The 14,088-nt window shown below is 37.5% G+C and overlaps 5 protein-coding genes and 1 pseudogene across 8 annotated transcripts; all 6 read left to right on the top strand.

The window, feature by feature from the left end:
* Nucleotides 7-2,061, top strand: LOC104749355 (polygalacturonase-like; the record flags this gene model as incomplete). Its single annotated transcript, XM_019238219.1, has 4 exons — nucleotides 7-363; nucleotides 1,021-1,310; nucleotides 1,456-1,684; nucleotides 1,789-2,061. Coding segments are annotated over 4 exons (1,095 nt in total), but the record flags the coding sequence as incomplete, so codon positions are not given.
* LOC109129427 (F-box protein At3g59000-like) lies at nucleotides 2,205-3,654 on the top strand (the record flags this gene model as incomplete). The annotated part of the gene is made up of 2 exons (XM_019237659.1): nucleotides 2,205-2,354; nucleotides 3,299-3,654. Coding segments are annotated over exons 1-2 (402 nt in total), but the record flags the coding sequence as incomplete, so codon positions are not given.
* Nucleotides 3,650-4,859, top strand: LOC104749356 (annotated as a pseudogene).
* Nucleotides 5,735-7,079, top strand: LOC104749358. 3 transcript variants are annotated; one of them, XR_002035957.1, is made up of 2 exons: nucleotides 5,735-6,205; nucleotides 6,673-7,079. XR_002035957.1 is itself a non-coding variant. In XM_010470964.2 (1 exon), the coding sequence occupies exon 1, from the start codon at nucleotides 5,841-5,843 to the stop codon at nucleotides 6,132-6,134; it is 294 nt and encodes a 97-aa protein (XP_010469266.1). In that variant the 5' UTR covers nucleotides 5,735-5,840; the 3' UTR covers nucleotides 6,135-6,330. The 3 variants fall into 3 exon arrangements, 1 of the variants encoding a protein (XP_010469266.1); XR_761364.2 differs by having other exon boundaries at nucleotides 5,736-6,205; nucleotides 6,666-7,004; XM_010470964.2 differs by lacking the exon at nucleotides 6,673-7,079 and having other exon boundaries at nucleotides 5,735-6,330.
* Nucleotides 6,660-9,323, top strand: LOC104749357 (serine/threonine-protein kinase CTR1-like). Of its 2 annotated transcripts, XM_010470962.1 has the most exons (11): nucleotides 6,660-7,091; nucleotides 7,195-7,269; nucleotides 7,381-7,485; nucleotides 7,581-7,666; nucleotides 7,769-7,889; nucleotides 7,975-8,117; nucleotides 8,203-8,324; nucleotides 8,422-8,507; nucleotides 8,597-8,721; nucleotides 8,817-8,948; nucleotides 9,052-9,323. In XM_010470962.1, exons 1-11 carry the CDS (start codon nucleotides 6,660-6,662, stop codon nucleotides 9,056-9,058), a joined length of 1,434 nt encoding a protein of 477 aa, XP_010469264.1. In that variant the 3' UTR covers nucleotides 9,059-9,323. The 2 variants fall into 2 exon arrangements, with proteins under 2 accessions (XP_010469264.1, XP_010469265.1); XM_010470963.1 differs by lacking the exon at nucleotides 9,052-9,323 and having other exon boundaries at nucleotides 8,817-8,952.
* LOC104749360 (LETM1 and EF-hand domain-containing protein 1, mitochondrial) lies at nucleotides 9,729-14,006 on the top strand. Its single transcript, XM_010470965.2, has 15 exons — nucleotides 9,729-9,868; nucleotides 10,165-10,831; nucleotides 10,924-11,236; nucleotides 11,332-11,478; nucleotides 11,578-11,666; nucleotides 11,762-11,854; nucleotides 11,935-12,061; nucleotides 12,177-12,241; nucleotides 12,319-12,493; nucleotides 12,605-12,799; nucleotides 12,892-12,939; nucleotides 13,009-13,155; nucleotides 13,242-13,324; nucleotides 13,415-13,530; nucleotides 13,623-14,006. Exons 2-15 carry the CDS (start codon nucleotides 10,239-10,241, stop codon nucleotides 13,709-13,711), a joined length of 2,280 nt encoding a protein of 759 aa, XP_010469267.1. The 5' UTR covers nucleotides 9,729-9,868; nucleotides 10,165-10,238; the 3' UTR covers nucleotides 13,712-14,006.

Below are 14,088 nucleotides of genomic sequence, written 5' to 3' on the forward strand. Positions count from 1 at the left end.
TACAATATCCTCTCTTATGGAGCCAAACCCGACGGCAAAACCGACTCCACAAAGGCCTTAACCGCCGTGTGGGCGAAAGCCTGCGCCTCGGTCAAGCCGGTCACTATATTGGTACCTAAAGGACGGTTTTTATTAAGAAGCATTGTTTTTGACGGTGCCAAGTGTAAACGCAAGTCCGTCACGGTCCGTATCCAAGGTACACTTGTGGCTCCATCGGATTATCGAGTCATCGGTGGTAAAAACTATTGGATTTTCTTCCAACATCTCGACGGCCTCTCTGTCTACGGCGGAGTTCTTGACGCTCAAGGAACTTCTCTGTGGTCTTGCAAGAAATCCGGCAAGAGTTGCCCTAGTGGCGCTACGGTAAGAACTTACCATTTTAACGCCTTTTCTTGTTATTTGTGAATTATGCATTTACTGTATATATAGCGTTTATAATTAGGTTGTGCCAACCTACAAAATGAACAATTTTATACAAATTCTGATCAGCGAAATGAGTAAAAATGTTGAAAGTTTTGTTTCAAAAGGGGAAAAGTTTATATTCGACATAAAATTTCAAGGGCAAACCTATAAACTTGAAAGTATCAATTTTTTCTTACATATATTTGCTTCTGTTCCAAGCTTTAGATTGTTGAAACTTGAAACCATTTAAAATCATTTTCTTAGGTAAAATAGATTTTAAAATTGAATATATACGCCGTTTTTTTTTTTTTTTAATTCCGCCAATTCAGCTAGCATGATCCAAATTATGCATTTTCCGTAATTTTGTTTCTCTACCTTTCCGCTAACACGAGTTACAAGTTTCATCCATGCGTAGCATTGCAATGGTAAGGACTATTGGACTAATATAAAAATATAGTATTATGTTTTGGTTGACTTCTTATGGCATTAGTTAACGTAGAATGCTCATTCACATCACATGTCTACCAATCATAGAGTCGTTGATGTATTGATACACTATTATATTTGGATAAAATGTAATGTAATTGACACGTGAGGAACAAATTAAATTGCAAACAGAGCATAGGGTTTCAGAACTCAATCAACGTGTTGGTCTCCGGGCTGACGTCACTCAACAGTCAGATGTTTCACGTCGTCATCAACGGCTGCCGTAACGTAAAGCTCGACGGAGTCAAAGTTTCGGCTGACGGAAACAGTCCAAATACTGACGGCATCCACGTGCAGTCATCCTCCACCGTCTCAATCCTCAACTCTAAAATTTCCACCGGAGATGATTGTGTCTCCATCGGTCCAGGCACTAACGGACTCTGGATCGAAAACGTCGCTTGTGGCCCTGGCCATGGGATCAGGTATATTAGTTACTTGTGTGTTACATTCTCGAGTTTTGTAGATTTTGGTTTATAAATTGAAGTCAAAACTAATATTGTATATAGAGAGGTTTGATATGGTTTAAACTTTTTTTGGTAACTTTTTTTTTTTTTATAAATGCTGCAGCATTGGGAGTTTGGGAAAAGAAAGTGTGGAGGCAGGTGTACAGAACGTGACAGTGAAAACGGCGACGTTTACGGGAACAGAGAATGGGGTGAGAATAAAATCATGGGCCAGGCCCAGTAATGGATTCGCTAAGAACATCCGTTTCCAACATTGTGTAATGAACAACGTACAAAACCCAATCGTCATTGACCAAAACTATTGCCCCGGCAACGAAAATTGTCCTAACCAGGTTCAATAATTTTTTTTTTTTCTTTCTTCAAATTAAATTAAAACATTACATTTGAAAACAAATGTTAACCTGAATATGAATTGGTTTATATAATATATGATTAGGTATCTGGTGTAAAAATTAGCGATGTAACGTTCTTGGATATACACGGGACATCGGCGACGGAAGTAGGAGTGAAATTTGACTGTAGCTCTAAGAAGCCGTGTACCGGAATCCGAATTCAAGATGTGAAGTTGACGTACCGGAATAAACCGGCTATAGCTGACTGTAGTCATGCCGGAGGTAGTGAGGCTGGGTTTCAAAGGCCCAACAGTTGTCTATGACCTAAACATATTATATATATTTTTTTTGTTATTTTAATTTGTTAGTTGTGAAAATGTAAGNNTTTTTTTTTTTTTTTTTTTTAAATTATGTAATACGGCTTTATTCGTGTATGTGTATGGTTGGAAGATTTGGAATACATGAAATTATATGGTCTATTTTAGCACTTAGGCCTAAAGCCCTAAACGACCACAAAATGTACGAAACTTTCCCTTTAAATTGACATTTCCTTTTTTTTTTTCTTTCTTAAAATAATTCTTCACTGTATTATACGGAGGGAGAGACCCTAAGCCCTCTTAACCCATGGGAGAAAGCTATAGAGTCTTCAGTTCAATCGAAAAGGGAAAAGGTTGANAGCTTTTTTTTTTTTTTTTTTTTTGTTTAGTTTTGGGATGTGGATTTTCTCTGTTCTCTGTTCTTCTACAAGGGAAGGGCTAAAAGTGTTGTTGTTTTTTTGAGATTACACTTGTTTATAGATAGATTTGAGTTTGATGAAATGGGTGTACTTTGCCACTAATCGGCTTTCTCGTGTTGCTCGAGTTCGGACCATCCCTTAATTCAATTTTTTTTTTTTTTTGAAAAAGGATAAAGCTTGAACCTTTAGCTTCTCTAACCTTGTTAAACTTGAGCTTCATCGCGTAGTTGTTGTGTGTGCTCAAATCTTTGTAATTAATGAATAGTACTGGATCTTATGGTTTGTGGAACTTCTCTCTTCTTTGTTATCTCTGTGCTTTATTTGTAGACAATTTTGGAGCTTTCTGGTACTTTTCGATCTCAAAAAATCTTCCATTATTTCAATTCTAAACGGGAAAAAGTGTGAACCTTTTTAGCTTCTGTAACCTTTTTTTTAGTTTTGTTTCTCTTTCTCTGTTGAACATCATTGTTGATTGCAACTTTTTTGGATGTGGATCTTCTCCATGATTTCCTCTTACAAGCGCTCAAAGTGTTGTTCTTTTGAGCTTCATTGTGCTATTTGAACTCCAATCTTCCATTAATTCAATTTAAAAAGGGAAAAGCGTGTAACTTCGGTAACCTTGTTGTTTTCCTGAAAGTAACTTCGTTAATTCAGCTTTTCATCGCCTAAGTTGCTAGCTTAAAAATCTTTGTAATTGTGAAAACTGGATTTTATGGTTTGTGGAACTACTCTGGTCTTTGTTCCTCTCTCTGGTTCTTATTATAACATTCGTTCATACAATCTTGAGCTTTGTGATATCCTCTCTTTTTATTATTTGTTGGGTGCATTTTGGCTTTTATGCAGCAGTTGAATCACTCTGAGCTCACTACATGTTTCAGGCACTTCTAAGGAAGAGATTACTTCTGTCACTATGGATACCAAAATGTTGGATACTGCCTTCGAAGATGCAATCAGCTGTCTCCCTCATGAGGTTCTAGGCGACATCTTGTCCAGAGTTCCGACCAAACTGGCTGCTTCAACATCTCTTCTCTCAAAAAAGTGGAGGAATGTGTTTGCATTGGTGCATAATCTCGATTTTGATAATTCTGTCTTCCTGCAACCGGAAGATGGTAAGCGAGAGAGGGACGAGATCCGGGAGTGCTTCAGGAACTTTGTCGATAGAACACTGGCTTTGCAATGCGCTTCTCCGCTCAAGAAGTTCTCTCTAAAATATCACATTGGCGATGACAGTGAGATGGATCATATGTACCCCTCGATACGTAATGCCGTAGAGCGTGGTGTAGTGGAGCTTGACGTTAGTATTGAGCCTACCTATGGTGACATCTTGCTGCCTTATGAGTTCTTCATGAGCAGGACATTGGTTAAGCTGACACTGGGGACACGAATTTCTTTTGGAAAGTTTCCTCCAGATTTGTCTCTTCCAGCACTTAGGAGTCTCTTCTTGGATTCGGTCATTTTTGAATATGAAGATCTGTGTCATGTGCTTCTTCCTGGTTGTCCAGTGCTCGAGGATTTAGTCGTACGTCACAAGTACTTCGAAGCACCGTCATACTGCATATCGAGTCGGAGCATCAAGAAGCTATCTATCAGTTCACTACGATTGTGAGCTTGAAATTGGTCCCTATAGTATTATTTCATTTGACGCCCCAAGTCTTGTGTCCTTGGACTACTCCGATCATGCCTTGGCTGTATACGAACAAGTTAACTTGGCTTCCCTTGTGGAAGCTAAGCTGGATATACGTTATTCTAAAAGAATCGAGAGGCCTGATGTATCAAGTATCATTGAAGGGATATGCAACGTGGAGACCCTGCATCTTTCTCCCGATTCTGTTGATGTAAGTTTTCCCAATTTCTTTCTTTACAGTAATTAATGAGCTTGGATATTCTTCAAGTGTTTGTGTGTCTGTGTGTTTCAGGTGATTTCTCGATGTGTTAGACATGGACTACTTCTACCGGTGTTCAACAATCTGGTAAGCTTGTCTTTTGGGAGTAAGAATAATGCAGGTTGGGAACTGCTGCCATATCTGCTTGAGCAGTCTCCAAAGCTTCAAACTCTAATCATCCAGGTATATAAATATCATTAATTAGCAAAACCCAAGAACTAACTGACAGAGATAGGGACTTAAGTGGTTGATCCCTTACACATGCATCTTCTTGATGCTTCTGCAGGGGATATATAGTTACACAGGCGATGTGACCATGATTCCGTCCCAAGTGAAGGTGTTGCGTGTTGTTGGTTATGGAGGAACCGCTAAAGAGTTGGAAAACGTGCAGAAATTTATTGGGGAGTCGGAATGCCTCGAAGTGGTGGTGCTAGCGGAGGCTGTGGTGGATGATGTCATATAAGCTGCGTTTCATTCTAGTTCTAGGATTGAGAATAACAAGTTACGATTTTTCCATCCTCATTATAAAAAAAAATGGAAACAAAACTTTTTTTTATCTAAAAGTCGAAACCACAAATATTTATGTAGGATTTTTTCCCATAAATGTTACTTTGTTTAGAACGATTTTTAAAGTAATAAAAATAATTAAAATAATCAAATTATGAACAGATTCCAGTGGAATCAAATCAATCCACAATATAAAAATTTGTATCTTTAAAAAAAACAAAATATATAAAAAATATTTATGCTCGAAACCTAGGTTGCATGGAAACGGAAACGCGAAAGCGAAACGTTTCGGAAACGGGAAACGAATTTTTTCTAAAATGAGGAAATAGAAACGTTTTGGAAACGTATGGATATACACATGTGTATATATATATATATATATATCTATAAATATATAATAAAATACTAAACATAAAAATCATATCAAAAAACTTCAAACAACAAAGCTTCAAAATATAAATTTTAAATAGTTTAATTAAAACACTAATAATATTATATATTAATATCTATAATAAAATTTTATATTTCCAAATTATTTATTTATTAAGTTTTAAACTAAAAAAAAGTTTCCGTCGTGTTTCCAAAACGGAAATGGAATTTCCATCGTGTTTCCAAAACGGAAATAGAGTTTTCATTGTGTTTCCAAACAAAAATTTCTATGAATCATGTTTTTGTGCATTGTTTCCGAGTTTCATTGTGACCGAGTTGTATGCACAATTATACCAATCTGTTATCTCTGATTACTTAGCATCAGCATTGTGGGCTGTCTGTGGAGATTTTAAAAGTTTGAGCTCTAATTTGGAATTGGTATGAAATATAAGGATATACTATCAAATTCCATACTTTTTATTCGTTTTTTATGGGCTCAAATTGAAACCCAAGTGAAGCCCAGACTAAATTTAGGAAGTCCAATGTATGTAACAAAGGGGGAAAAAGATAAACCCTAATTCAATTCCCCAGATTTTTCGAGATTACACTTGTTCTCTGATTCTATCTACACAGAGAACCACCGATTCGAGCAAGCGTAGCCATGGGGATTCTATCATGGTTAACGGGAAGTCCTAAGCCGTCACAGTCCGAGACGTCTAAGCCGGAGATGATTCAGATGCCGAAATCAGAAACTCCAGCTCCAGGGATGAACGGAGCCATAGAAGTTCCTCGACCCGATCGCGCGACGGTTTTTGAGTTCGGCTCCGTTGCGGCGACCGGAGACAGAGTCACTCTCGCTGGATACTGTCCCGTTTCCGAAGATCTCGAACCTTGCCGTTGGGAGATTCTTCCCGCCGACGGCAAAGACGCCCCGCAGTTTCGCGTCGTCTTCTGAAGTATCAATCACTAGTTAATTCCCAGATCCGAGTTATGTAATCTCGTCTTCAAGAATTGTATTTTGTTCTGGTAATCTCATCGCTCTTCTATCAAAAAAAAATTGTACAATTTTTCACTTGAAATCGAACAAGTTCTCATCTTTGCTAGTTGGACTGTTTAAATTAATATTACAATAACTTTCGTTTTGTTTGTTATTTATCAATGGTGTTTTGGTTAATTGTTTTTTTTGTAGTCATATTAATTTTCTAATTAGTTATCTAATTATGTATGAGATGAGAGACTAAAAGGAAAATAGTGATTACCCGCGTTTTACTGCTCAAAAACGACATTGTTAGCCAATGAAACCATTGTTTTGTCAATCTGTTTTATGGATAACACCAAAACGAAGGGAAAAAACGATCGTCTCTGTTCCTTGCAATTTTCAACCTTTCTCTTCATCGTCTTATCTCCAAAAAGATACAATGTGGTTTTGATCCTTAACTGATCGTTGGTTCTTTTTTTTTTGTGGCAATTCAATCACATCATGGAGAACGTAGCGGCGCAATTGAAGCGTGGGATATCGAGACAGTTCTCGACAGGATCAATGCGGCGAACGCTAAGCCGACAATTCACGCGCCAAAACTCTCTGGATCCACGCCGTAACAACATGAGGTTCAGCTTCGGTCGTCAATCATCGCTTGATCCAATACGACGTAGCCCTGAGTCTCTTAGCTGCGGGCCGCATATGTCTGTCCCCGAGAATCTCGATTCGACGATGCAGCTTCTCTTTATGGCGAGTAGAGGTGATGTGAATGGCGTTGAGGAGCTGCTTAATGAAGGAATCGATGTGAATAGCATTGATCTTGATGGTCGTACGGCTCTTCACATCGCCTCTTGTGAAGGTCATTACGAAGTTGTTAAGGTTCTTCTTAGCCGGAGAGCTAACATTGATGCTCGTGATCGTTGGGGTAGCACGGTCTGTCTTCTTCTTCCCCTATTTTCATGAATATATTATTGGATTCGTTTTGGTTAAACCGAATTATGCATCCTTAAGGTGACATTTTGTTAACATTGTTCAGGCGGCTGTTGATGCAAAGTATTATGGGAATGTTGAAGTGTATAATCTCTTGAAAGCTAGAGGAGCTAAAGCTCCGGTATGGAGTTTTTAACAAAAAGATATATCCTTTATGTTCTTAGAAAGATGATTGGTTTCTTTCTCTTCCTCTGGTGCTTTACTAGATTTGTTTTTTTGTGTGACATTTTAGAAAACCAGAAAGACTCCAATGACGGTAGGGAATCCGAAAGAAGTTCCTGAGTATGAGCTTAATCCACTCGAGCTTCAAGTCCGAAAAGTTGATGGCATCTCAAAGGTTTGTTGATTCTCCTCATATATACAAGTGCTGAGAATGATTTCTACTAAATCTCTCTTATCCTGCTGATGTGTTTGCTTTTGCTTCATTTGCAGGGAACTTATCAAGTTGCTAAATGGAATGGCACGCGAGTCTCGGTAAAAATATTCGACAAAGATAGTTATTCAGATCGGGAACGCGTGTATGCATTCTTCTTGTTCTTGAATTACTCTGCTTAATATTTTGGTTACATGCAATAACTTAACACTTTGTTTTGCTCTTTCTGTTTCTTTGATATGACCAGAAACGCTTTCACAAATGAATTGACTTTGCTAGCAAAAGCTCGGCATCCAAATATTGTTCAATTTGTTGGAGCCGTCACTCAAAATTTACCAATGATGATTGTAGTTGAGTATAATCCAAAAGTAAGTAAGCACTGTATTTGTCTTTTTTTTTTCACTTTATTTCCGAATCCAAATGTAGCAATCTTGTTTCATTAATCATTTTCAGGGTGATCTAAGTGTTTATCTTCAAAAGAAAGGTCGTCTGTCACCTTCAAAAGCTCTGAGATTTGCTCTTGATATTGCCAGAGGCATGAACTATCTTCATGAATGTAAACCAGATCCGATCATCCACTGCGAGTTAAAGCCAAAGTAAGACAAAGTCGAGAGCATATTAGTTAAGGGCGAAAAAATAACTGTTTGGATAATATTTTGAAAGTTTTTTGTAAGGTGCCAGAAATATTTTGCTGGATAGAGGAGGGCAATTGAAGATCTCTGGATTTGGATTGATAAAGTTGTCAAAGATTGCAGAAGAAAATGCAAAAGTAGTGAACCACGAAGCTCAAATCGATAAGTCAAGTAAGAAAAAAGCTACACTTTAGTTAGAAATAGATTTATTACAATATACAAGAAGCTTTGTTCTTGAAATGTCCTAGGCTTACCTTTTGAACTGCAGATTACTATATAGCACCCGAAATTTACAAAGACGAAGTCTTCGATAAAAGGGTTGATGTGCATTCGTTTGGTGTCATTTTGTATGAGGTAGTAACACAAATCTCTGGCCTTTTTTTTATATAGTTAAATGTCTCAGTCTCATACTCTGCAATGTTTGTTTGGTATCATATGTGAAGTTGACTGAGGGAGTATCTTTATTCCATCCTAAACCACCTGAAGAGGTTGCAGAATCGATTTGTATAGAAGGAAAAAGACCAACAATCAGAACAAAAACAAAGAGTTACCCTCCGGAATTGAAAGAGTAAGCATTTCAAGATCTTGTTCATGTTTTAAAACATCATCTGTGATTTGTTTCGTGAACATTAACAAGTCAAGAATCGTGATTATATAATGTAGGTTAATTGAGGAATGTTGGCATCCAGAAATCGGTATGAGGCCAACATTCTCTGATATTATCATACGGCTCGACAAGATAATCGCAAACTGTTCGAAGCAGGGTTGGTGGAAAGACACATTTAAGTTCCCTTGGTAAATTTGAAAAAAAAGTTTCATCTTCTTTAATCTGAAATCATAAATCTTAGTTAAACCAAAAATTTGGGTTCATCATGTTATGTTATTTTTTTGTTTGCAGGAAATGAAATGGAAATATTGAATCAATCAAAACATTCAACTTAAACCCATGGAGAAAAAACAAGATGGGAGTGAGATATTGCATACTAAAGAAGCAGATTCACAAACTCACTAGCCTTTTTAGAAACAGAAGATCACTTTTTGTTGTTGTTTTAATGTTTGTTTGTTACATTTCATAAGTTTTTTTTGGGTTATTTTGTAAAGTATATATTTTATGATAAACATACACATCACTTGTTCATATTGAAATCGGAAGCACATGTTTTATCACAAGAGAGGGATAGATGAAAATTACAGATATGTGAATTTTGTCTAAGAAGTGAACAAATATTAGTTTTGATAAATTTATCATAGAGTAATGATAATGGATATAATACTATTTTTGTTTGTTTGATTGAGAAGTAAAAGATTATAAATTATTTTATTAATTTTAATAATTGAATACAAAACAAAACCAAAATAATTGATGAGAAAAAATAAATAAATCTATATCCCTTCGTCGTGGGCATCAAGTATATTTTACATCAGATCGAGGATTCGTACACGTGGTGACAATGGAAAACGTACGGGCCTTGTAGATATGATCCAACGGTGGAAATTCACTCACTCATACAGGTGTAAGCAAAAAATGTATTCCCTTTATTTAATATTCTCTGTCTTCAAAATAGAAAAGAAAAAAATAAAAAAAGGAAAAAAATCTAAAACCCTTTGCTCACGATTTATTTGCCGCATCCCTAAAACCTCTCAAATTTCCCTGGCGTGGTGATTCACTTTCTCCGGCCAACAGTGTTCGTCATCTTCAGGTTCCTCCGTCTTCTGTAAGTTTTCGTACCTTTCTCCGATTTCCTCATACTTGGTTGAAATCAAGGGTTTCGCATTTCAATTTCTNTTTTTTTTTTTTTTTTTTTTTTTTTTTTATAATAACTTGTAGTCGAGGTATCGTCGTCACTTTCTAGGGTAAAGATTGTGATTTTTCTCGTAATCGATTTCGATTAATCGTCTGGGTTTTTTGTTTCGGTTCTGATTCTTAGTTATGGGTTCGCTGAATTTGTCTTCATCTTCGTAGCTTTTGATTTAGCGACTTTTTTTTTTTGTCCTATTCCAAAAAATTCAGATCAAGGACTGTTCTCTTCTGGGAGATGACCAGCTGATTCAGCTTTGAACAAACGACAAGGATATTGAAAAAAAATGGCGTCAAGAGCGATCATTAGGAGAAAGAATATAATTTCCGATTACTTGAATGTCTATGCTCGTTCGATTCAGAGCTTTCAATCCATTGGAAACTCCTCTCAGACGGTGGTTCATTCACATGCTTATCATTCTGGTGTCAACCGTCCTCCTCCTCCCGTGGAAACTAAACCTGTGACTCAACACAAGTCCTTTACAGGAAGAGAAGATGGTCTTCTGTTGCTTTCTAGAAATGGATATTTCAATCGTAGTTTCCATGGTTTTCACTCCTCGGCCTTCGGTTATGGAAGTTCAGAAGTTGGTCCTTCTCTTGGGATGAGGTATAGGAGCATATCTATTCGTGATGCTACTACTGTTGCAGCTAAGAAACCTGAAGAAGAGGATAAAAAAGTTGATGAGGTTGCTAAAAATAGGAAAGAGGCGTCTCCTGAGGAATGTGATCAAGCTGTTGAAAGTCTTAGCAGTGTTAAAGCAAAGGCCAAAGCTAAACGTCTTCAAGACTCCAAAAAGGTTGCTCGATCTATTGTACAGAGGGCATGGGCAATTGTTCTTAAAATAGGCCCTGCTATAAGAGCTGTTGCCGCCATGAACAGGTTTAGCTTTCTCTCCTTACGTTTTTTGTGTTCTTAATTGCCAGGCTTTATGCATGGATATTGTAGTGTACTGAATTTCTGTTTTTCTACAGGGCGGATTGGGCGAAAAAGCTTACTCACTGGAAGCAGGAGTTTGTGTCAACAATGAAACATTATTGGCTGGGGACCAAATTACTCTGGGCAGACACTAGAATCAGTTCTAGATTGCTTCTCAAGTTGGCTGGTGGAAAGAGTCTCTCCAGAAGAGAAAGGCAACAGCTTACTCGAACTACAGCTGATATCTTTAGATTAGTGCCGTTTGCAGTGTTCATCCTCGTGCCGTTTATGGAGTTCCTTCTGCCAGTTTTCTTGAAGCTCTTCCCTAATATGTTACCGTCAACTTTCCAGGACAAGATGAAAGAAGAGGTATGTGTCAAAAGAGTGTCGGCTTTACACATTCATTTGTTACCTTCTTGCCTTCGTGATCTCTTTTTTGATGTTGCTCTTTTGTTAATGCACAGGAAGCATTGAAAAGGAAATTACTTGCAAGGATGGAATATGCTAAGTTTCTTCAGGAAACTGCCAGAGAGATGGCTAAGGAAGTTAAACATTCAAGATCTGGAGAAGTAAAGAAAACCGCTGAAGACCTGGATGACTTTCTAGACAAGGTAAAAAGTCATAATTTTGTGTTGGCTAAGATACTTTCTTTTCTTTTGGTTTTTGGATTTGAAATTCATTTTCCTTGTTCTTATAATCCTGGCTTGCAGGTTCGAAGAGGTCAAATAGTCCATAATGATGAACTTTTGGGCTTTGCAAAGCTTTTCAACGATGAGCTTACTTTGGATAACATTAGCAGGTTTGTTGCTCCTTTGTTGTTTGATCTTGGAGATATCTTGTGCTCTTAAAGGAACATATTCTGACAGTATTTACCTCTTTGTTTCTCAAATATAGGCCTCGCTTGGTTAACATGTGCAAATATATGGGTATTAGCCCATATGGAACAGATGCGTATCTCCGATATATGCTCAGGAAAAGACTGAGGAGGTTAAGTTACTTCCACATCTCATTGTTATTAGACTTGCTACCTTGCTTTGATGTTTAATATTTACTTCTTTTCATTGCAGCATTAAGGAAGATGATAAACTGATTAGAGCTGAGGGTGTGGATTCCCTTTCAGAAGCTGAGCTACGTGAAGATTGCAGGGAACGGGGAATGCTGGGACTGGTTTCAGTTGAAGAGATGAGGCAACAGGTTTCTCCTTTTTTACTCCTATGATTTCTTGGTTCTTTATTATTATATATTAAACTCCATCAGGAAAAAATAATGTTACAGCTATTAATGTTTTTGTATCGGAACAATCTTGCAGCTTCGCGATTGGATGGATTTGTCACTTAATCATTCTGTCCCCTCGTCGTTGTTGATCCTCTCTAGGTAGGTTCCAGAACTCTTTTATTTCGTTTTCCCATCAGTTCTATTGCGAATAAATTTCTGATAGCAGTTTATATCAGGGCATTCACGGTTTCTGGAAGAGTTAAGGCAGAGGATGCTGTCCGAGCTACTCTTTCTTCTCTACCTGACGAGGTTGTGGATACTGTTGGTATTACTTCTCTGCCATCTGAAGACCCTATTTCTGAGAGAAGGAGGAAGTTAGAGTACCTTGAGATGCAAGAAGAACTGATCAAGGTCTGATCATATACCACTTGATTGTATTATATTATGCTTGCTTGAGGAAGTTAAAGAACTCGAAGCCTGTGAATTCTAGAGTTAATATTTTGTTTATTAATATATTTACAGGAAGAAGAAGAGAAAGAAGAAGAAGAGCTTACAAGGATTAAGGATGTTAAAGGTGCCGAAGAGGATAAGGCATTGCAAGAGATGACCATACCAACGGCCAGCGAAGCACAAGAACAGGCCCGAGCTAGAGTTCTTGAACAGCAAGATGATCTTTGCAAACTTAGCCGTGCATTGGGTGTTTTAGCTTCTGCTTCTGTAAGAAAAAAGAGCCTATGGTTTGTCAACAATGAATACCCAGTATTTGTCTGATACTTATTTGAGGCTCTGCTTGTTTTTGATATGAACAGTCTGTATGTAGAGAGCGCGAAGAATTCCTGAGATTGGTCAAGAAAGAGGTACGCTGCACACAAACGCCTTACCTTTTGTGTCCTAGATTAAACGACTTTGTTTTTCTGTTTCTCCAGATGGAGTTCTATAACACAATGGTCGAGAGAGAAGATGTAGATGGTGAAAAAGCTGCAGTGAAGGCATACAAAGCAGCTAGAGAAGATAGTGACCAAGCTGAGGAAGTTGCTGAAGCAGACGAGGTTTCGTCTGCACTAATGGAAAAGGTAAATAGGTTTTAAATCATTCTAAAAGAATATCAAAGTTCGATGAGATTTGTATCAGAGCTAACTCGTCAAGCATACTTTTTAAGGTTGATGGTCTGATACAAAACCTCGAGAAGGAAATTGATGATGTGGATATCAAAATTGGCAAAGGTTGGCAGCTTCTTGACAGGTATAGACATATTATATTCTCCATCTTCTTGTTTGAGTGCTCTGTTTCTGTGAGTAAAATATTAAAGTGATCACATTTGAATGCACGCAGGGATCGAGATGGAAAGGTCACACCAGATGAAGTTGCAGCTGCTGCAATGTACCTGAAAGACACAATTGCTAAGGATGGCCTTCAACAACTAATCAGTAGTCTCTCCAAAGATAAAGGTAAAGGACAGAGCGATCCTCACCTGCTTGAGCTCTTATCTCTCAGAAGTTAATATGTTAGTTGATCTTTGTTTTGAACTGTTATTCAACAGAGGGAAGAATTATGGTGGAAGACATTGTAAGGTTAGGGAGGTTGGGAAGTAAGCCAGAAGAAAATGCAACGGAAGAAGAATCAAATTGAAGGAAGGATACTCTGATTTTAAGACATTTTTAGTAGCAGTGAAGATAGTTTTGTAGAGTTTCATTGAGAGAAACTCTTCTTCAGGTTTTACTGCTTGGACATAAGCAGTTATATTTACAAGCGGCTAAGAGTATGAGACCTTTAGCTAGTTATGTGAAAAGAGGTTGGAAACTAAAAAAACCACATTACGCCAAGAATGGTATCTTGAGCGTATTATTTTTATTGAAACTTTTGATTCAACTGTGTCAACGGCTTAGAATATGATAATTGACAGGCTTACTATTTTGACAACGTTTTTTTTTTCCAAGCGTTTGCCTAAACGACATTGTTCGATTCCTAAACTTGTTTGTTCGTCTGATTATATGAAGTCATAGGTT

This window comes from Camelina sativa, chromosome 16 (genome assembly GCF_000633955.1).
Source record: "Camelina sativa cultivar DH55 chromosome 16, Cs, whole genome shotgun sequence".
NCBI classification, from domain to species: domain Eukaryota; kingdom Viridiplantae; phylum Streptophyta; class Magnoliopsida; order Brassicales; family Brassicaceae; genus Camelina; species Camelina sativa.

Excerpts from the sequence above, each read along its gene's own strand:
- LOC104749360 (XM_010470965.2), top strand. The coding sequence starts at position 10,239 with ATGGCGTCAAGAGCGATCATTAGGAGAAAGAATATAATTTCCGATTAC. Across the intron at positions 11,479-11,577 it reads TGGATGACTTTCTAGACAAG|GTTCGAAGAGGTCAAATAGT; the intron begins GTAAAAAGTCAT and ends CCTGGCTTGCAG. Across the intron at positions 12,800-12,891 it reads GTGTTTTAGCTTCTGCTTCT|TCTGTATGTAGAGAGCGCGA; the intron begins GTAAGAAAAAAG and ends TGATATGAACAG.
- LOC104749357 (XM_010470962.1), top strand. The coding sequence starts at position 6,660 with ATGGAGAACGTAGCGGCGCAATTGAAGCGTGGGATATCGAGACAGTTC. Across the intron at positions 7,092-7,194 it reads GTGATCGTTGGGGTAGCACG|GCGGCTGTTGATGCAAAGTA; the intron begins GTCTGTCTTCTT and ends AACATTGTTCAG. Across the intron at positions 8,508-8,596 it reads TTGGTGTCATTTTGTATGAG|TTGACTGAGGGAGTATCTTT; the intron begins GTAGTAACACAA and ends TCATATGTGAAG.
- LOC104749358 (XM_010470964.2), top strand. The coding sequence starts at position 5,841 with ATGGGGATTCTATCATGGTTAACGGGAAGTCCTAAGCCGTCACAGTCC.